The following is a 23,891-nucleotide window of genomic DNA, read 5'->3' as shown; positions in this document are numbered from 1 at the left end:
ATGAAGTCTTGAGTCCTCCCCCAAGTATGTAAGTACATATGTTAAGGTTCGATGGTTATTCCGCAAAAAGCGACGTCACTAAATCTCGATCACGGAACATCTGGCACCCAAAAACTCCATCAATCGCGCGAAATACTGCACTAACGAGAACTCGAGTGCCAAATATTCTATATTCGCGATTTTCATGGCAAAAATTGTCTTTTGGGCGATCGCAATGTGACCAATAATCCAGCTTTACACACGTGTATGTTGATGTAAAATAATTCATAAACTCGTAACAATAAGAGTACTATACTTGGAACACCAAACGATACACGATATCTTGGAGACACAGCTCATTACAATTCATAATAGATGGAAGATCCAGTACTTTGGTAGACGACATCCATAACCTTAAAAACCAATGACGAAAAATGGTTCCTAAAAATTGAGGGGGGGGTTCCTCGACAGTGCCTTTTTAATGATATGAAAGGACGTCAAACGAGCCGTAGGGCTGTCAAAACGAGAACGTTACACAGGTATTGGGTAGGGGAGATCAGTGGAGCGAGACGAACTCCGACTCCATCATCAGACCGACCCTCTTCACGCAAGGACGGCGACCCAGCGACCCGTCTCCACATCCGTGTGAAACACTTCTTCCTTGTTATAATAAAAACGGCTAGGGAGCAAATTTCAAGAACGTCGCCTTTTATATCGCTCGTTTCATAAACATTACCAAACGGTCGTACCCAAGAATTACAAACGCATCAACCTGTGACCCTACACTCAGTTGAAAATCCAATCAAATAAGAAGGACATTCAAATCGTAGGTCATATTTTATAACGTAGAATTTATCGTTTGGAAAGATAAGAAATAGTTGACATGGTGATTTCGAGTCAGTTCGCAGCATCGCCTCAAAGCTAAGCGGAAAATGTATGAATATACAACACTGGTTGTTTTAACCGGCTCCACTCAGTGTTTGTATTCTAATTCGAATTTTAAAAGTCAAAAATATATTTTTTTACGGATTTTTTCTCCGTACTATGTTGCGTTTATTTGGACAGTTTTTTTATTTCACCACGTTTATAAGGATTGGTTTTTTATCTAAACGTACTAACTCGAGCGGTAATTGCAATAGAAATGCTTTCGTTGTGTAGATATTCGTAACGCGGATAGCGTTGGTGCAAGCGAGATGGCATGTAATCCACCTCACAGAGTTCAGCGGTCGGAAAATATTGAGATAGAAAATCAATCCTTATAAACGTGGTGAAATAAAAAAAAACTGTCCAAATAAACGCAACATAGTACGGAGAAAAATCCGTAAAAAAAATATATTTTTGACTTTTAAAATTCGCTAGACAATTAATTATAAGTATTTTAAAGCAATGAAATATCACAATCAATAGGAAAAACATCTGAATATTGACTCCAATACTCACTTTAAGCACAGCAATACTAGATTTTGAGTTAAAGACCGCAAAAGCCAAAAAAACTGTAAAAATCGCGTATTTTTTTAAACGCTCATCTCGTTAACTATCAATAACAAACAAAAATCATTATCATATTCGAATTCAGTGGGTCAAACTTAGTAAAGATTGATTAGTCTCCGCTATGGTAGCCCAAAAACGTGATTTTTTTGTTGCTCAGTGTTATTTTTGTTCTTTCATAGAAATTTGAAATTCATAATTGTTAGCCTCGAGAAAAAAAATGTATTAAAAAAAAACCTTAAAAAAGCCGGTTTTTGGTTTTTTAAGAAATGTTCAAAATGCCAGTTTTTCGGTTTCAGTTTCAGCCGGCTTGGGAGCCCTAGCATATAATGCTTTCGAACAAAGTGGTCACGGGTTCAATCCCACCAGTTGCTGCTGACCAGACCTTGGACATATGACTCAGAATCGATCGTTTCCTATCAGAGTTTGCCAATTTATCTTATTTTCATTGAAACGGTTCCAACAAATAAGCAACCTTCAACCTTATTAAGGGGGCTGGATACCCGAAACGTTAATTTTGTTGCCGTTCCTTTCTTCGATATACATATATATTGAGCTATTTTAAATCGACCAAATCGAGGTTTCGTATTCTTCAGTTTTCTCCTCCGAAACTGGACCAATTTAAAAAAAAATTTCATCATCGGTATGAGAAAGATATTTTCTATGTTTGTGTGGTCGTATTTTAATCTAAAATCAACCGTTTTAATATTAAAATCAACCGTTAAATAAGCACTCTTTTCGTGGGTGTAAAAAAGAGGCGATTTTATAGATCTTTGGCGGCTCTTAACTCCTATAAAAAATAACTAATCAAAAAAATAAAACCACAGAAACATGCCAATGGTGGATATCCATAGCATATTAAAAAATAATTTCTCTAGTGCCATTATTGAGGAAGAGAGAAGTGTAATACGTTTGTATGGACAAGGCGCTGGTGTACGGCCCTATTAACTTATTATCTCGAATTTCGCTCATTTGTATAAATGCTGCAGATTTGTCCATATATGTCTGTGTAGATCAATTTTCAACATTGAATAGATGTATTTGCCTTGTATAATAATTGTGTACAATGTTTGACCACAGATATATGTAATAGTTCTCAATCTGTATAACACACTTGTCGCTTTGGAGCAATCTGTTAAGATTGCTTTGGTGCCATCGATTGAAATAAAATAAAACAAAATTGTATATAAAACAGGACATTCCAAATTTGAGTTCGGCATTAGACATAGATCAAGGTTGACGTAGTCACTCAAGCCTGGCTGTGAGATTAACGAGACACAAAGGGATACATATGTACGTGCACAATATATGGTTCGGATTCGAACCAAAGAACAATGGTTCGACAGCTCACCTACGGATTGGTTCAAAACAACCATAGTCCTCAGACCATGTACCGTTCGAGCCAGACACAGCCCGCATCTAATTATAGTGCAATAGCCACATCAAAGGGCATTTATTGAGCACACATGTGTACAGAACTCAAAGCCCTTGCATGTCAACCTAATTTTTCGGTATCGCTCAAAGCATAGATAAAACGACATAATATCATGAATTCGGAAGAAAAACTCGACGAGAACTGATTGACAGTGATCGTTATCGTTGACATGCCATTATAATGCGAAACGATTTACCCACGTATATTTACAGTTGACATTTTTGTAATAGCAATACGAAAATAAACAAATTAGACGAATTTCACATGAAAAATGTGACCCGCATTTCAAAATGAAAAAAAAACCTATCCTATCCTGAACGAGCTAGTATTTTATATACTTTTCATTTTCTCTGTTTCTGGCCGAAATTTTCTAATGGGTCTCGAGATCTTGGGAAAACTCGTTTAGGAACATACATATGTAGATCAGTGGTTAGCATGTAATCCTTTCGATTGTATGGTCACGGGTTCTATTCCTGGATTTGCTGCTGGTCAGACCTTGGATATGTGACTCTAAGGTCGATCATTTCATTTCAGAGTTTGGCAATTTATCTGATTTCATTAGAAACGGTTCCAACAGATTGACAATCCCGTTTTATTTCTAGGAAAATTTGAGTTTACAGCATCTAATAATTTGTTGATATTTAAAAATGTTGCAAAAATTTGTCTATAGATATCTCTATGGTGATTGGTGCTTGTAATTGGCTTTGAATAACTTATATTATTTTTTATCACAGTTTGCACAATTGTCCGACAGGCTTTGTTTATTCTCAATACATAGAACGGCACGAAATCAGAATTAAATATGATTAAATGAAAATATTTATATGAGGATTTCCTAGCAAGAGCGAGATGGTGAAAATTTAAAGTGAAATTAAGAGATAACACAGATGCTGATTATTATTATGTGAGAAGGAATTTTAAAGTGAGATTCACAACGAAGACTAGAAAGCGAAATATAAATCAGCCTTCGCTTTGACTAACTCCATAAAGAAATAATTATACGAAGCGAAATAAAATAAAGCAAGTATCCAAACGCTAGAATATAAACTTCCTTACGCACAGTAAATTGAATTGGATTCCACCTCTTTGAGAATCACTTCACAAACCTAACCGGTTCCTTATTTGGTATGAATATGTATGTATATCAAAACCTAACCTAACATAACTAAACCGGTTCGTTATCTGGTATGAATATGTAGATTTTGCGTAAGTTTCATTTCTATAGTGCGTAATATACAATACACAATCGATTTTTTATACCTTTTTTATGAGCTGACAAGACGCTGCAGAAAATTTTTTTAATTAAATATTTTTTTATAAATTCCATCAGAAGTTTTTTTTTTTTAAAAGTCAGTTTAATTTTTATTAAATAATTTCTGCAAAATTTTTTTTTTCCAACTAACCCCCTCATCAAACAATATCAACTGAACATATGAACGTAATGTTTGTATCGTCACGTCAACAGCTCGGCACGGAAAATACAATTTCCATTCATACTACACGGCACCGACCGTTAACGGCGCGTTCATACTTGTTTCAGACGATTGCAAGGCATTACAGAGCGCGACGATACGGCGCAATATCGCTTGCATCGTATCAATATTGTCACAATAGATCGCGTCAGTTACTGCTGTCACTAATACGCCACGTACATATTACGGAACATATTAAGAGGGCTGGACACCAGCGCCTTGTCCATACAAACGTATTACCCTTCTCCCTTCCTCAATTATGGCACTAGAGAAATTATTTTTTTAATATGCTATGGATATCCACCATTGGCATGCATCTGTGCTTTTATTTTTTTGATTCGTTATTTTTTATCGGAGCTAGGAGCCGCCAAACATCTACAAAATCGCCTCTTTTTTACACCCACGAAAAGAGTCCAGCATGCTTATTTAACGGTCGATTTTAAACAAAATACGCGCACAGGTGCATAGAAAATATCTTTCTCATACCGATGATGATTTTTTTTATTAAATTGGTCCAGTTTCAGATGAGAAATTGGAGAATACGAAATCTCGATTTTTTCGATTTAAAATACGTATTATCTGGTCGAAGCGCAACTGTCGCATTCACTCAATATATATATATATATATATATATATATATATATATATATATATATATATATATATATATATATATATATATATATTGATATATATTGTCGCATTCACTCAATATATATATCAAAGAAAGGAACGGCAACAAAATTAAGGTTTCGGGTGTACAGCCCTCTTAATGTGTCCATATAGAATGTTCTAATACGTCGAGTGCAGTGCTAGTATAAATTAGCTTCAATGTGTACATAAAACTGGATCTGACGTTTTAAATAAACGCACGTACAATGCACGAGTGTACCGGCAATCTAGTGCAACCGACTATTAGAGGAATTCAAATTTAATTTCCGTTCTAGACAAGCTCGACCTCGACATTATACAAAATCAGACAGGGGGGGTCGGTTTGTTACATCGTGAGAACTGCTCTATCACACACGCACACACGATTAATATAAAATATGTATAAGTGTGACGAACTGTGTAACATCTGCATTTGATAGTGACCAGGTAGATACTCGGCTTTATGTATATCACATGTGTATAACACGTGTGTGTACATCCATAGATGCATCGACGTGCTATTTACAGCGAACGAACCTCGGATGCCTTTGTTCCGGAGTTTTAAAGTGAAACTCATTTCCCGGAGCGGTGGAAAAACTGGAAAAACCCGAGAGAAGCACCACTGAAAGATCACTTAATTGCAGACAGGAAGACTCCATTCAACAAACACGAACAAACTAGACGTGGCTAGAAAGCTTTTGAATCTTTCAGCCGGGACAATTGACTCGTTTTTCCAAACATCCTATGCATATAGGGTTACTAAATACACCCCACACTACTACCCCCCTGGACAAAAAACAAAATAGTAAAAGAAACGTTAATGAAATGAAGACAAACTTGCCTATTTCCACGATATATACATATGTACCAGATTGTTAACGATCAGACGGCACACTACAACGTGGAAAAGCTCAAACTTTCCGATTTTATGTAATTAAAAATTGGATTCAAATTGGAAAATCAGTTTTTTTTAGATAGTTATAAACATATAGAAAAAAATGTGAACACATTCGACCTATGTCGTTGAAATTGTATAGTAGTATTTATCCTTGCTTGACAGTGATCTGTACCAAAACGACCCTTTGGACCATTTTCTGTAAAATTGTATCCTTGCTTGACAGTGGTCGATAAAGGTGAATCCCATATTCGTTATCGATCACTGTCAAGCAAGGATACAATTTTACACAAAATGGTCCAAAGGGTCGTTTTGGTACAGATCACTGTCAAAACCGAAAACGGTACTGTCAGATCACTGTCAAAATCAAGGATAAGTACTACCATACAATTTCAATGTGCAAAATGCAATAATTGTCTTCTTCTATTTACGTTCATATCTACCGTGTTATAGGAGGGAGGGGACTATATTTCTAGACATGCGAAGAACTCCATGTTAGAGCAATACATCGAATTTGAAATTAACTTTGGAAGACTTCAAAAAGTTTCGTATCGATTCTCAAAGATATTTCCAGGCGTCCTCAAGCGTTCAACAATACATTGTATAACAGACGAAGCGAGCGCAGTTTCGCGTGGAGATATTGAATCAATGGAGCATTAAGTACGAACTGAAAGGGTTCATATATACATATATATAATATAATACATACTGCTATCGTTGGCACATTCTCGAAACAAATACATGTAATTTCGAATGGAAATGTCACGGGGATACATAATGGCGGTCTGTTCTGCAATTCCGATGAAGGGCTTCTCCAAAAATAAAAAATGGCCGAACATGTTGAGGAACGCAAATATGTACGTACAGCAGACATGCAAGCACAAAAAGAACATCCTCAAAAAGACTGCATAATTATTTTCTTTGTGCGCAGGATATAAATACGGTGCGCTTCAGAGACGATCCGGCTCATTGGAATTAATTATTTCAGCCCACTGCTGGCTCATTTAGTCATTGTCATTCACAATTACATATTTAGATTGAAATGCAACAAAAAAAATGATATTCGATGAACTCTTTCATAGTGTGCACACATTATGTAGTTATTAGAGACACTTATTTTGGGCATTTTGCTATTAATGCTTAATTGATGCTAAAATTCGGAATAGATGCTAATAGATGCTTAATTCGTAAAATAAGCGAATTGATGCTAAAATAACAAACAAAAGTGAAATTTGCATATAAAATTTATAAAATTAATAGACAATTTAGAAGGGTCCTTTCCTATCCTTTTGCCCATTTATTATGTGAAGAAATTGAGGGGATAAAACAGAGCTTGCAGTTTACCATAGACGGTGTTTTTCCTGTCGAAACCAAGCAACTGCTTTTGTCTACTACTGTAAATAGTAGACAAAAGTGTGGATGCTGAAAGGTATTTAAGTAAATACAATATAATTGTTACCGACCGTCGCACAAATCTCAAAAAATAATCTGTAGAAATATGCTCCATGTTGAGTTTTAATAAATTTTAATTGGTATTATATTTTTTGTCTTTGTATTTTTATATTCATGTTTTTTTCATTGAAATTTTAATTCCAAAACATTTTTGAATTTTTCTATTATTTTATAATTGTTGGGTTGTCTTTAAATTGTATATACATATTTATATACATTTTATTCAAATTCATCGAAACTTATTATTATTTAAAATTAAACTCTTCATAAAAATAGATGCTAAAATTGAACATTTTTAATGCCCTAAAACGCTAAAATGCAAAATGAAAATGCTAAAATTGACAAAAATAGATGCCCAAAATACGTGTCTCTAGTAGTTATGTATAAATTAAAACAACAAAGTCTTGAGAGGCCATTGTTTGGGAAATAAATTCTGATGTAAACAATGAAATCTTTGAAAGAAAACATTGTTTTTCCGTTGAATAAAACTATTACACGGTATGTAATTTGTGTAGATTTTGATTTAACTGAATGTGGAATTGCAAAGGTATTGTAAATGTAGTTTTCACGATCACATGTTTATTTTTGCAATTAGGTTTAGCATCGCTTTTGGTATATGTAGTTTTTAATACTGGAAATAAAACAAAAATAATCCTTTCACACTTAAACAAATTTCTATGGTTTTGCATTTTTTATTTCATTGCAATGCCACAATAACGCATGCAAATGCCGTTTCCATTTGTCGGAAAAACGCAGGCGGCGAACTTGACTTGACTAAAAAAATAAACAATAGAGGGCTGCGAACACTTTTTCAATTATTCAATTGTTTGTTTATTTTACCCTAACAACATAGGTTGCGAACTGATTTGAAATTATTTGCCATGCAATGCCACTCATTCTCGTTTTTCCCGTTTCCGTTCCCGTTTTTGGGGGATTTTTTTACAAAAACCATCGCGGACATGCACACAACTGTTGCAAGTTTCATCGCAATCGGTTGAATGGTATAGGAACGCATACGTGACGGAAAAACAGACAAACATTGATTTTTATTATACATATAGACTAGCTGAACCCGGCATGCGTTGCAATGCCACAATAACGCATGAAATTCCCGTTCCCATTTGTCCCAATTCCACAAAAAAATGCATCATAGTGTTGATTATATACATATAGCCGGCTCGTGGCGTGTGCGCGAAGTGTTTGGCACACACAGGCGCGGTAAAAGAAAGAACAAAGAATTCGCTTTTTACCGAACTTTTAAAAACTTTTGTAATTTTCTTTTAGTTAATTTTACAAATTTACAGAACTTTGTTAGATCCCTATTTTCCTTCGTGTATGTACATATTGTGTATTTTTTTGATTTTTAATTGCACATCTTTTTGTATTTTATTGTGTATTAATGGTTTTACCCGGCTGCGCTCAGTGTTTGTAATATAAACGGCTTAAACATGACGAATCTAACAGTAAATATTCATTCGCTTTTATATTAAATTTATTTGAATCGAAAAAAATATATATGGAATAGTCATCATAGAAACTTTGTTTTGTTTTCGAAGTTCCCAACCAAAAATACTTACAAACATACATACAAAAGTCTCTTTCGAAATTATATATTAGATTAGACTAGTTTTAACCCGGCTTCGCTCGGTATTTGTAATATAAACCGCTTAAACATGGCCAATCTAATAGTAAACGTTTTATTAAATTTATTTGAATAGCTTTAATTTATTTAAATTCATTTATTCGATGACGTCACGGATTTACGAACCAACAACAGTTACATACATACAAACATAGTTACAAAGTCTCTTTCGAAATTATTGTATATGTATATGTATTAGATTTATTTGAATATTCATTTGTTTTTTTTTTTATTAAATTTAACGTCACGAATTCTACGAACCAAAACTTACCCCATGTACATACAAAGTCTCTTTCGAAATTATATATGAGATTTGAATATTTCTCTTCAAACGGGCGCAAAAATTCATGATATGTATATAAAAAAAAAGAAAATTGAATCGAGACTTACGTCTTATACCCCAGTCCAACATTTTTCCAGCGGCTTATTGCGGAACGTTTAGAAACCATCGAACATTCACAATGTTATTTTCACTCTGAGTCCACTTTATTTATGTGTACCTTTGCGGGAAACGACCGCAAATATTACAAATGCAAAAAACACATCACTGAATGCTGTCAAAACAGTCGACTCTGACGATAAGGGTTAATATTTCAACCGTTGGACTCGGAGGGTGGTAGAGGGCGGGCGGTTGGGGGGTGCAAATTTCGCGGAAAGCCTATTTTTAACGCGCACCGCAGACAGGAAACATGGTGCCCCGAGGCAAACACCACGTTTTGCAAAAACAACCGGATAAATTCGCGACGAGTTGGCCAATTAAAAGTGTTGGGGGAGGATGGGGAGGACGATGCGAGGGACGCGACCCGCCGCGTCAGCGCAACCTTAAGATTTGAACGGAACTCACTCAGTAACATTGGCTACCGACTGGGGTCAGGGGTGCTCAACCGGGACACACACTATCACTCCACTACTTGTCTACAATATACATACATGCATACATACATATGTACATATGTTTAATTTCGTACTCTCAATTGAACCACTGTGACTTTTCAACGGGGGCCAAAGTTGATTGATGAATCAGCAGCAGCTTCTGAGAAAATCAATCGCGCCTACTGAATGAATGAAGCGAGGCAATTGAATTTTGTTTGCAAGTGCAAACCAACAGCCAAATGTGTATGCAGCTGCCCAATACGAGAATTTTTATTTTATTTCACAGTAAACTCTCGATTATCCGGGTGCGGATAATCGCAGTGACTTCGACAATCGATCGAATTCTTTCGAAGGGCTCAATTCTTTCAGTCGGAGAAGAATCTTTGCATAGCCGACATGGTTCGAGAGGGGGTTTGGTGCAGACGATCGAAAAGCGCCAGACAGACTGAACCACAGATTAGCTGGATGGCTGCTTTGAACGCTTTAATTCTCGACTTCACGAATTAAAAATTGCACGTCAGATGACGAGTAACCTTTCGATGTGCACAGATGCCATTATTAAAATTGAGTTGGATCTTTCTGGCGAGTTTATAATAAGGCAAAATTCGGAACTAAAGTATCAGAAGCACAGAACGTATACAGGGTAGGTGTATGTCGGGACTTCGGGTAGATTTCGCTTAGTGTAAGTGCGAGCAGTGCGCACGCATAAGGTACACGTACAGGTAGGGCGGTTTCAGACTAGCGTTTTATACGCGCGTATAATCTCGTTTTTTGAAGTGCATGTAGGCGCGTATAGGCGCGTCGCTTTCCATACGCGCAACTCGTACGAGCGTAGACGCGCTTATAAGCTCGTATTATCCATGTTGATACTAAATCACCACTACCGGTTGGAGCGAACACGCTGAAATAAGCCCGTGTACGCGATTCCGGTTTTTTGAAGCGCGAAATGTAGCGCGCGTGTAAGCGCGTATGCCGAAACGACGATATACGCGCAGAAAAATACGCTAGTCTGAAACCGCCCTTAATCTGTGGTTCAGTCTGTCTGGCGCTTTTCGATCGTTTGCACCGCATCGTTCGGGAGGATAAAAGTTGGAAATAATCATTTCAAAGGGACTTCGTCCTGTTACAAAACTCGGTTGGGCAGCGTACGGAAATATTCCACATATTGCGAACGGAATATACACGCATTCGTTTGTGGTCCAATACAAATGCATCTAAATATTAATCAAAACGGGCACGCGTTATGCCAAATTGACGCTTCATCTTTCTTTTCACACGCATCCACATTTTGCGTATGTATTTCACTATCAATTGGATCCACGAAATTATCCCGGTGAACCACTTTTACCGGAATTCGGAATATTTCCGTACGCTGCCCAACTGTCCGAAATTATATGCGAACCTGGCAGTATATGTCGGAGTATTTCATCAGGCAAAAGTCGAGTTAATTCAGGGCACGGCAATACTATTGGCATCGCAAAGAGTAGCCAATCACAGGAAGGAGCGGGTCGACCGAGCCTCCCTTACGATCTGGCGGTCTCCGCCCTGTCGAGAATTCCGACTTTTACCCAAAACTCGTTTACAGTTAAAGTTAGGATACCATTAAGAGGGCTGGATACCCGAAACCTTAATTTTGTTGCCGTTCCTTTCTTCGATATATATTTATTTTAATTTATTTTATTACATTTTATACCAGGAAGGACTTACAGGTAAACCCCTGTCAGGCCTTCCTGGTATATATCTACATATATCTATGTAAAAATAAAAATAAAATAATTAAATAAATAAATTGTACATTTGTAGCCAGGGGCGCTGGATCACTTAAAAGCACTAAACTAATTATATAATGTTATTTACTGTTTGTTTAGAAACCCAAAATTTTTTTAAGTTGCGTCATTTTCATTGTATGGGTGCGATTTTTAATTTTTTACATTAAAATTCGCGTTTGTGTACTCAAAATTTTACGTGTCGTTTAATATGATTTTATTTACATAAAATAAATGTAAAATCAGATGACGTCTTATCAAAAAATCAGTTCCTGCCGACTGTTGTTGACATTTTTTATTAAGAACGCTTTTCATCCGAGTGTTTATCTGTATTTAGTGCGTCAAGTTCAGACATCTTCTTAGACATCTCGAAAAAAGATTACAATCATAATTAATTATAATATAATGTTGAACCTTAAAGCGACTACGGGTCAATTCAAACAATGATTCGTCATCACTGTACACACCTACTAAAATATAAAAAATATTGCGAAAGTAATTTTAATTTTTTCATTAGCAAAGGACATGAAGGTAATCAAATTAGCACGCCCGGGAAAAAAATAGATCTATTCGCACGGCAATTCTAATTTCAACTAATCAATTTGAAAACAATAAGAATTTAATAATTGATTGGACACAGAATTGCCCATGAACCCTCACCGTGTCAATTCCCAGAAGATTACAAACTATGTATAAAAAATTTACGAACTCGTGACTTCTAATCAATAACTGAATAATTAATTTTTAATTATTATTTGTACAAATTAGCACGTCGACACAATATACAATACCTAATCAAGTGTAATAAAATATATTTTAATTAAACAGAAAACATAAAACGCCCGTTTAGAGACATCTATCTAAAACTGAAACATTGTCGAGGTTCTGAACCTAGATGTTTGTAATCATAATATAATTATAATAAAAACCTAGTAATAACAAACAAACATTACAAAGCAATTCCTTTACATTTATTGTAATAATATTGATAACATTTACAAACCTCTCTGAGGATGAGCCATCACAATAGCCAACGGACATTCGTCGTCGTCCAAAATATACTCGGAATTGTCTTGTCCGTTAACCTACGAGGAAAAAAAAAAGATTATATTAATCGACTATGTATTATTATAGATCCGTATTTTTAAGCACCTTGCGTTCCATATTTCATCATATTATTATTATATTTCCTAATAATTACTAAATAAAATAATTAACCCTTTGCCCGCGGCAATAAATATAGCGAACAAGCCCTGTAAACGGCACCTTTTTCGCGAATTTGGCAATCGAGTTTTCGACCTTAAATACAGATTTTAATATTTACTCAAGTAACCAGATATGTTAATTAACACATAAAGTATTATTTTAAACAATAAAATACATAATACATCTCGTAGTTTTGGCTTAATTGTCAAATAATCATTCTTCATACAATTGAGACGTATCGTCGCCATTGTTCAACAGACGTGACGTCACATAAACGAGGTTTCAGTATGGTTCCACAAAAAACTAATTTTGACTGGTACATATTCATTTTAAGCAAATTGAATAGATGGCATTCAACTCTCAGTAATATGTTCAATCAATTTTGAACCTTAAAACAGTTGAAATAGGCGCATATAAGGCTCAAAATCCCGTGCAAAGTTCAGAAATTCTATGGAAGACAGCCGCGCTACAGACTTGTCGCGCAAAGCTTCCATAGAAGACGGTCGCGGTCAAACGGTTAAACAAATCAAGTCTATTCGGTGCCACTTTAGTATACGGTCTACCTTCACATATCTACTTTAGTATGTGATTTTTTTTAGTTTAATATGCGATCTCACTGTCTCAGTTCTCGCGAGTGACAGTGAGACTGAATAATACCGACGCTAACAACCTAATCTTAAATGAATAGGCCCAAACCTAACTTAACCTAACCTAACCTGACCCTTAAATAAATAAGTGTTTGCGGCTAAGATATGTTTTTTTTTTGTGAATATATTGATAAATGAAATAAAATTTATCTTAGCAGCCAACTCCTATTTATTTAAGGATCAGGTTAGGTTAGGTTAAGTTAGGGTTGGCCCTATTCATTTACGATTAGGTTGTTAGGGTCGGTATTTTCTTCGCTGCTGACGATATTTTGATAGAAATGCTTCGAAAACATTATGGGGCGGCAGGAAAAGAGAAAAATTATAATAAACAGGTCGTTACTACGATACAAATAATAAAAAAATAGTCGACTGCGATTCAAAGGTAGACCGCATACTAAAGTTGCACTGTCTATTCAATCATCTTTATTGAGACTAAATTTGAAACAAAGCTCACCTGAACGATACAATATAGCAGCGGGTCAAATTTTCCAAGTCCGTATTTGTCCAGCATTTCTCTGACCACACTGGCCGCACAGTCGTTAATAGAAAGTAATAACGTTTTATAAGGCACATCGGAACAGAGTGATTCGCCGTAAATTTTCAAAGTACCGCCTGAAATTAGATTTTAATTAAGTGATGTTTATGTAATTATGATAGATTGAGACTTGACAAATGATGCATACCCGTATCTGGGCCGCCGTCTTTTGATCTAAAGAGCTGTAATTTCCTTTCTAGTTTTTGATGTCGTCTTCGTCTCATTACGGCCTCCGGATTGGATATGGATCTCGTGAAGGAAGTTTCGGGCAATTCTGTAATATTAATTTTACATCATTACGATTGCAATAATTGAAGGATGCATTGGATCAATTCAACGGTGCATTTAAATAATAACTAATGATTTTCGCATTACATAGAATAAAAGAAATTGCGTAATAAATAAATATATTTATTTCTGTTGAATGAAAAATGTTACATTGAGTAATATTTTATTTGTAGTATGAAATAAAAGAAATGTTTTAATCATTTAACAATTAAAAACTGCAGAGTAAAAAGTCGTTAACGCTCAGCGTTAATGCACATTTCATTCATTTTAGGTTGCTGTAAATATTTTCTGTTGTGAAAGTAACTTGTCAAATGCTCGCATTTGATAATAAAATACTAACCTAATTAAAACAATGGATTTGTAATGTTTTAAATGATCAAGTATTTTACTAGAGGTTTTTAGTCTTATTGTTTATTTTATTTTTTTACGAGTAAAAATATGAAATTAAAGGAACATAAGACATAAGTTCTTTTGTTTTATAATCTAATTATATTTTTTTCTATTGCTGTTTTTTTTTTCAATATATTAGAAATTATTTTTAAATTGTACATTTATATTTTAAAGATATAATATATTTTTTAATTCACACAATTTTTATGAAATGATTACGACAAATGCGCAATTAAATTTTCGCCATATGTATGGAATTATTTGAAATGTGTGAAAACAAACCGGTGTAGAGCATTTCTGCTACGGGATGTTTTTCATCTTTAATAGCATCCGATTTCATTCTGGAAAGCTTTTCTTTTTTCTTCAATTCTTTCTTTTCTCTTTTGGATAGTTTCCTTTTGAAATTTGTACTGTTGTCATCTAAACAGCTAACTGAAGAAGCCTAAATAATACAAAACATATTATGAAACATTAAATTTTTCAATATAAATTACATTTTATGTAATTCGAATTCTTTATACTTGTATATTTTTTTCTGACATTAAGAATATTTAATTTTTTAAAAAATTATTTACAGTTATTTAAATCCGTAAAATTTATATACATCATTTACTACTTATATGTAGTAAACTATAATAAATACATATGTATATGTGCATAGAATTGACTGATAAAACTAACTTATCAAATAAATACAATAAAATTCGTATTATATCCACTTTATTATTAAATAAAAATTTAATTCAAAGCATAATTACAGTTTTATCGTCGACATTTTTAAGTAGAAATCGACCCTCTCTATCGTCAAGATGCCAATTGAGTTGTACTAAAAGCGGTTTTTCATCATTGCCGAGCTTCCTCTCTTCTTGCGAGTGCAACTCGTAGAGAGCATAAGAAGACACTGATAACATTCTCATATCTGGACGGAATTTTTCAATCAAAGTCTCTGCAAAACACACAAAAACAGTAATCCAACTATACAAGTACACAAAACACAAACACAACTAGCGAAAATCACCTATAACATCACCGACGGTGGCATCGGAAGCCACCCGGATACATTTAGTAGCTACTTTTTGGCCTGAATCTTGAAAGTAAAACCTCATCACCCCGTGGAAGCTGAGATCCTGTAAAAATAACTGAATTTAAACACCGAACACAACGTATATGATGGAAACAATAAGTGCATATACTACCTCGTTGGGTTCACTCAGCTCGAACAGATCCAGCCTGTTCATGTTCCACTGCTGGATCATGTTCCGGAGCGCCTCCCTCTCCAGCATTCTCTTGTCTGAGCCATTCATTGTGGCGATCTTGAAATTATCTGGAAAAAGAAAGAGGACAAGACATTAGCCATCGTCCAATTTGGCACGGCAGGTGAATGTTAACTGTCAGTCATCGTAAATCATCATCTCTTTGATACCTGGCAGAGGGTTATAACAAGGGCATTCCTCCACATTGCAGTACGTGAGAAAGGTATACATTTCGAAATGCTCGAATGGTAAAATTTCGAAGAATGCAATGTATGGAATGACGGATAAACGTATAGTCAGCGCAAACGTCAAACTCTACCAGTGACGTCATGAAGCCACAACAAACTTTTGTCCAATACACATACATTTGACATTGAACCAAGTCGAGCCGTTCGAAAGAAAAAGGTCTTGATTAAAGAGTGCAACCGTTTTAAATATCATGTAATGCTTTTAAAAGTGTATTAATTTGATAATGTCATAGTTCGGTAACGTAGCAACGACATGTGCTAACTTTAAAATGGCACAGGTGGTGGTTTTATTTGGGTGACCGTGAAAAAGTCGAAAATATTCGTTTATCACGCATTCATATGAAAAACGGTTAGTATATAAATCAGTGGCGTGCGGTAAACCTCTCTCTCCACCCGTCGTACATCCTCACTTAATTTGAGCGAGCAGGATACAACAGGAATAGGCTTTTCCTGTTGTATCCTGCGCGCGCACATTAAACAAAGCTGTATGACAAAAAAGTGAACCGCCCGAAAACGCAAATATCGGAAGGCAAAGATCGAAAATCGAAAGATCTTAAGTCGAAAGATAAAATAATCGTAAGTGAAACGTAAAGGAGGTCTCTCCCCACGTCGTACATACTCACTTAATTTGCGCGAGCAGGATACAACAGGAACAAGAGGAACAGGCTTTTCCTCCCGTGTCCTGCGCGCGCACATTAAACAAGGCTGTATGACAAAAAGAGAGATAATTTCACCGCATGCCACTGATATATAATTATATATAAACATAGTACCGTTTACCATGCACCCTTTTTTTTTGATCTTTCGACTTAAGATCTTTCGATTTTCGATCTTTGCCTTACGATATTTGCTTTTTCGACCATTTCACTTTCGGTCCCGTGAGGTAGACTCGTTTTATTTATTATTTTATTATTTTTTACATATATACCAGGAAGGCCTTACAGATAAACCCCAATGCGCCTTCCTGGCCAATTACAATGCGGCATTTTTTTTACAAGTCGTTGAATTACGAGACACTAAAAAACTTGCAAATTAACGAGACATCTATGAATTGTACATAAACTTTATTGTACATTAATCAAATAGTGGTGACATAGTAGGTAGGAAGGATTTTTATGCAATTTTTAATCGGGAACCGTTTCAAAAATGAAATCAGAGAAAATTGGCAAACTCTGATAGGAAACGATCGACCTGGAGTCACAAATCCAGGTCTAACCAGCAGCAAACTCTGAAAAATTCATTTTCACTCGAGGCGCGGCCCTGGGATCGAACCCGGCATCTCACGACGCTAAGCAGAAGCTTAACAACCGAGCTCAAACTTGGACAACTATAGTCGAACCAATCTACCAATAAAACTTACGTAAAATTTATATACATGATATCGCATTCACCCCCCACTCGAACCGCGATGGCCACTTACATTTCGTTTCAGTTTCGCATTGCATTTTAGTCAAGAAATACAACATTGTTGGTGCGTATAGCGGTCGGTAGAATTTTTTGTTCGTTTTGAGTTCGTGTTTCGTATTTTGAAATATTTACATTAATAAAATTTTAATATAAAGGACGTAATATTTATGGAATACGTATATATTAAAATAAGTAAATAAATATAAATAAATAAATATTAAAGTAAATTTCAACGTCATATTATAGACAGCAAAACTTACAGTGATATATTAAATACCTTGCGTTGAATTATATTATAATAATATTTATACAGTTAAATAAGAAATAATTAAAAAAAAAAAAAGATATTATTTAACGTCCTTACAATGTTACAAAATATTGCACGAATGCGACAGCATGCTTAGTTCTCGTTAGTCAAAAAATACAAAAATTATTATGTTATTACATTTGTTTTCAATTTAAGTCATTCGTTCAACACTGTGTAAATAATATTACATCACCGATAACGCTACCTATCATGACACTAATGTTGCTCATGACGGAGCGATTTATCTTCGTAATTAGTTAGGACAATTTATCCCTCGTAGCGACAAACTAGTAAGGAAGTAGGTAGCAGGTCTTTCAATTGTAATACGTTATTAAATAATAGACCAGACATTTTTTTTATAACAGTTTAAAAACTAAAAAATACTGGTTAAAAATTAAGGTAAGTAAATGTCTCCGACATGAAGCTAGAGGAGCTTAATCATCAACGAACTCATGAAAAATTATATCGGAATCTTCTTTTGTCAGATTCAGATCACAGCCAGCTATCCAAACGCAGCTTTCTACCGTCCCTTTGCAACTCACATGTTAAAAACTTGAACAGTGATGGCAGCCACTTCTTTACTAACCTCTTATACGTTTTTCACAGTAGTTGCCACGAAAATCTCGAATACGGAATATCTGGCACTCAAGTTCTCATTTATATGAAAGTTCGCGTAGGTTCTTCTCGATGGATGGCATTTTCGGATGCGAAATGTTCCGTGATCGAGATTTCGGTGACATTTGCGATATCGCTTTGTGCGGAATAATCACCGAACCACGGCACGCATATACATAATTAACGAGCCTAGTAAAATCACCGGAAACACTCTAGGTGTGATTTTGGCCTAGCATATATCAGGTGTGCTAGCGTTTTTTTTACATATGCAAAAAAAAAACACGTGCCGCGTACGATTATGTGTGTCCCTTACGATGATTCCCATATTTGAAGAAATATAGAAGAAACTTGTCAAAATAATAAAACAACGAATTGGCAATGAACTGAAGAAACGCCCTTCACAGTTGCAACCGTACGATTCAGCGTGTTTGTGCCTTAAGATTTCGCAGACTTGAAAAACACAATTACAACACGCTTAATGTCAAAATACGAAAACTTTGCTATTTAAAATATGTTATGCGAACCTTGAAATACCATTTAGCTGATCATGCAAGACAAGACAGTTGAAACTCTGCTACTGCGAACTGAGGAAATTTTAAACAGTGATACTTCAAGAACTTCAGTAGTTGTCACAAAAAAAGCTATCAAACGGGCAGCAATAAACTTTCAAGGAAAGCATCTCCTATTCTGAGTGTGTAGAGGTCCAAACGAACGTGTAGATGCCCAAGAGAGCTGACAAGATGAGTCAAGACCACAATCTACACGTTCATGAATAGCCAAAATGATCACCGACATTCGCAAAGAAGATAAGACACATAAATAAGAGAAGCTTCTGTTAGTTCATAGCCAAATTACTGAGAGTCATGTCGGAAAGTGCCTCCTGGCTCGACAAATCAGTATGAGTCAGGGCCAAGTTCTTAGAAGATTGTTAAATTTGACTCGGCAAAAATGATCAGTCGTGAAAATCGTTGCCGAAACAGGTAACCAAATGGTGGCACCATTATTGTAAATTAAGTATAGCAAGGTGTGCGAGTGCAACAGGGGATCAGGTGTGTGACGCTTCATGGTCGAGTGCGTGGGAGCAGACCTGACCCCGCGCGTAACGCATTGCTGCCCTTAACTTTACACGCGATTACTAACTGTAGCCACTTTTCAGCCCTGTTTTTCTGTCATTTCTATGTGAACATTATTTACATGCTTTATGTGTGCGTATATGTGCACATAATTACCTGGAATGAGGAATAATAAAAAAGATACGACGCAAAACATAGTCGAGTGCAAGCCCAGGAGAACTAGCAGAAGTATCAAGTGAAAAAAAATAGTAGCATAGCATAGTAGCAAATAATCGGCTGTCTTAATATATAATCTTGCCCTTAACCTAACTATCTACATACTAAAGGTCTGACCGCACTGTGCGTCAAACGAACGATCCGACACTTCATAATAGTGTGCGACAATATTAGGTAAACCGCACTTGAACGACAGCGATGCGAGACTACGCAGTAAATTATGTCAATCATTCGTTCGGTACCTCGGAGCAAGATGGACGAAACGGACGCTATTATAGTATCTTTGATATACGAGGAAGAAGAACAATCGTCAACTTTGACGCAATGTGTCATTCTACGTCATGCGAGTGTCGCGCGGTGCGTTATGTCTCATACAATTTCATACAAACAATATTTGGTCGCGTACTGTTGTGAAGTGACGGATCGTTCGGTTGTCGCATAGTGCGGTCAGACCTTAACTGCACTACCTGTACGCCAGCAATTTTTAAATTAGTCCAAACAGTTAACACTTGCCTTATGGTGCTTACGGACTAAACCAACGACGATTTTGGGCCAACTTTTTAACCAGCAGTAGCGTACAAAATATCGAAATAAAAATTAAGTTTTAAAATTGAAATTAAATATCAAAATCAAGCTAAAGAGCGAGATGGAGCTAAAATTAGATCATCGTTGATGTTTTGAATTACAACAATGTTTTGAATTACGACGATACCGCATTTAAAACCAGAGAAATATTATAATTTCTCTGCGTACGAGCGAAAAAAAATATTGTTAAAGTCGTCACGAGATGTTACTGTATTTCCACGTGGATGATCGATAAAAAAAAAACAATTCATAAAAAAACGCGGTGTCGGATGTCGGTGATTTGTCAAAGGGTTTTTTTTTCTTTCGTCGAAATAAAATTAATAATCACACATTATCCGATAAATTTTACCTCTGAAATGATTTAATTACTTGATTTATTTCGACGAGAGAAACAATTGAAGAATAAAAAAATCCATTTAATGTGACCGACAACACCCCGGGTTAGCAAAAATCGTTGGATCACCCATACTAATACATGATATATTCTCAGTAACTGCGCATTACGGGGAAGTAAAAATAATAATTCTTTGATTTTTTTTAGATCTTAGTGCGTATCTTCGTAAGTCAAAACTTCTTAAGTCGAGGATTACCTGTATGTGATTGTTGATGATCTAATTTTAGGTCAATCTCGAAAATTTATTTAAATTGTGCATGTTCTGTTTTAACTTTCAATATTTAATTTTAATTTTAATATAATGATTATAATTTTATTTTGATACTTGAATTTAATTTTAATATAATAAGTTTTAATTTTGATATTTAATTTCAATTTTTAAATTTAATTTTTATTTCGATATTTTGTACGCTACTTACTGGTTTTAAAAGTTGGCCTGTGGGCCGTTCGTTGGCTTGGTGCGTACGCACCATTACAAATCCACTAGCAACTGTGCTGGACGCCGGAATTTAGTTTAGGAAACAGAGCCGTCATTCCAAGGCGGATGTCATTTTCACACTGACCGTTGAGAACAGCGTACTGAATTCCCTTGTATTGAGCTTTTGTTAATTGTTAATAAATATTTCTGTTGATATTGATCAGATTTTTGATTTCGTAATGACATAATTTGAATCACAGAGGTTTTGATGAAGAATACATAAAATATGAAGACCCTGCATTCAGTATATTTGGAAATATAAAATAAAATACAAGTCCTGGTAACTCGCTATCCATCACAGTGCGGCAAGTGTTACCGATGCGGGTCATTGACAACTTGCCCCGCCCCCAAAAGGTATGGCTTACATTCAAAATATTGGGTACTAATTTTACAAAACGTAGTAGTTTAATATGAATGGTTACCGAACTTCTCCCCCGGTTTTTTTAGATGGAAATTTCTCCCCTGGAATTTGAGGATTATGTCCGATAACTGGTTTCTTCAAAATCAGATACGAAAATTCCTTGCCAAAGAACACAACGCACGACACAAAAGGCCTTCCGCGTGTTAAGAAATGAATGACAAAAACAATAATAAACGAAAAAAAAATAAAGCCGTGTTCATATTTTGCTTTAAAAAAATCATCTTTTGTACTCGCCCCTATGTTTGTCATTCAGAAATGGTACATATTTTGCCACACAAAAAATCTATTGTACAGATATAGAGAATCCCTATCCTATCACTAGTGTCGCTATATGAAGCGTCACTCGTAAATCCAAGTTTTCTCGTTATAACGGTAGATCTATCGAAAAACGTATATGATGAAAAACATACAATCATCGACGCATCACTGACAAAAAATTCCTATCATTGAGGAAACAATTCCCATTATCTGAAAACCACAAATGACCATTTCATTGAGGTCGCACATTAAACATACCTTAGTCACGTCACTGAAAGTCAGATTTTTTGTCTCAAAATGATTAAAAACCACAAAACAATAACAAAAAACCGTATACAACTACGCTTACAATGACAAAAAAAACTACCTCAACTGTCTATACACATATCAAACTTTATTTGAACGACAAATGTCAGAGGCACCAAGAGGTGCATATGTGTAGTAGTTGGCAAGTACATATTTACAGTGCAAGCGATAAATCAGGAAGATTGTCACACCTAATATATAGCCCATTGGCATGGTGAAACAAATCAGTCGACTTTTCGAGCAATCTGTTGATCATAGATCTTTTGCAGTGACGAGTTTTTTTCACTAAAGTGTATACTGCAAAGAACCAAAATATTGTAACTTAAGATTAGGTGATTAGTGCTCGTCGACCGTTGGTTTACTAGCGCTGATCACCTGATCACACGTTCGCGCCAAAAAGGCCTCGACGTATGAACAAGCTGTATACAACAGCCAATAAGGTCTCGCCACCCATCGACCAATGATATTTCTGTGTTGGGAGTACACGTCGGGTATAAATACTAGGCGGTTTTGATCTGCCCTTCATTTGGAGCTGGCAGGCCGACGGATCAAGAACAATAAACTTTCACAACCGATCTCGAAAACACCTCTACACGTCTACGCTACAATCATACGTTTATAACTAGTGGTGTAGTGCTAAATAAAAAAGTACCAGGGCGGTGTTTAATTTTTACGATCCCCTCCCCCCCCCCCCGCTTTTTTCGTTACTTAAAATATATGTATCCTAATATTGGTAGTACAAATATTTATAAAAAAAAATCAAATGCTAATTAATTTGAAAAGTCAATCAAAATGGTCTGAGTAAGGCTTACCTAGCACTGGATCTTGTGTAACATTAACCTAGCTTGGGCACTGAAAGTCATAATGTTACACAAGATCCAGTGCACTCAAAAAAGTATGAAGCGATGTATGCCCGGCATAGCGAGGAGAGATAAGGAATGCGTAGGTGAGAAGTATGTTAAGGGTAGCTGATATAGTAGAGCGAGTGAAGAAATAAAAACGCGAATGGGAAGGTCACGTAGCTAGAAGAATGTGTGAAAGAAAGGCTCGAAAAGTACTTGAAAGATTATAAAAGGCTACAAGGAAGACTACAGATGAGATGGGTAGATGAAATTAGAAAATTGTGTGGGATGAGATGGATGAGAGTTACCTTCGTCCAGTAGTGGATGACGAATGGCTGTAAACGACGATGAAAAGATTCTTAAGAGGTTTAAACATTTAAAGTACAAGCATATAAAGCTGGACGCATGAAGGCACATAATCATACAATTCAGAATGCCTAGATAGGCTCAAACTGTAAATTGACGTGCCTAATGTCATTTCTAATTCGTACGATCTAATTATTTCGACAAATTTCTTCTACATTTCTTCAAATATGGGAATCACCGTCATTGACCACTATCAAACCTATGTCAATACAAGAATAAAATATCACCGAAAACACTCCAGGAGGTGAATTTTTGGCCTCACATAGATCAGACGTGCTAGCGCTTTTTTTACATGTGCAAAACTATCTAGAAAAAACACCCTGCGTCCTGAACCGGGGATCCTTAAGGCGCAAACACACTGAATCGTACGCCTTGAACCTGCTCGTGGTTTCCAGCTAGGAAG

General features: G+C 35.7%; 1 protein-coding gene across 1 annotated transcript in view; it reads right to left on the bottom strand.

The window, feature by feature from the left end:
- The window catches only part of cno (adherens junction formation factor afadin), a 130,435-nt gene that overhangs the window by 55,636 nt on the left and 50,908 nt on the right, over nt 1–23,891 (bottom strand). Inside the window, exons 4-10 of the mRNA XM_077445644.1 lie at nt 15,916–16,043; nt 15,738–15,846; nt 15,478–15,665; nt 15,002–15,161; nt 14,190–14,315; nt 13,961–14,118; nt 12,657–12,738 (exon numbers count right to left, since the gene is read on the bottom strand). Of these exons, the coding sequence (XP_077301770.1) occupies nt 12,657–12,738; nt 13,961–14,118; nt 14,190–14,315; nt 15,002–15,161; nt 15,478–15,665; nt 15,738–15,846; nt 15,916–16,023 (931 nt within the window). The 5' untranslated portion in view covers nt 16,024–16,043. The remainder of the gene's footprint in view (nt 1–12,656; nt 12,739–13,960; nt 14,119–14,189; nt 14,316–15,001; nt 15,162–15,477; nt 15,666–15,737; nt 15,847–15,915; nt 16,044–23,891) is intronic.

The sequence above is a fragment of the Arctopsyche grandis genome, chromosome 1, assembly GCF_051622035.1.
Source record: "Arctopsyche grandis isolate Sample6627 chromosome 1, ASM5162203v2, whole genome shotgun sequence".
NCBI lineage: Eukaryota > Metazoa > Arthropoda > Insecta > Trichoptera > Hydropsychidae > Arctopsyche > Arctopsyche grandis.
The sequence above is the reverse complement of the archived record's forward strand: the minus strand, read 5'-3'. Positions and strand labels throughout refer to the sequence as shown.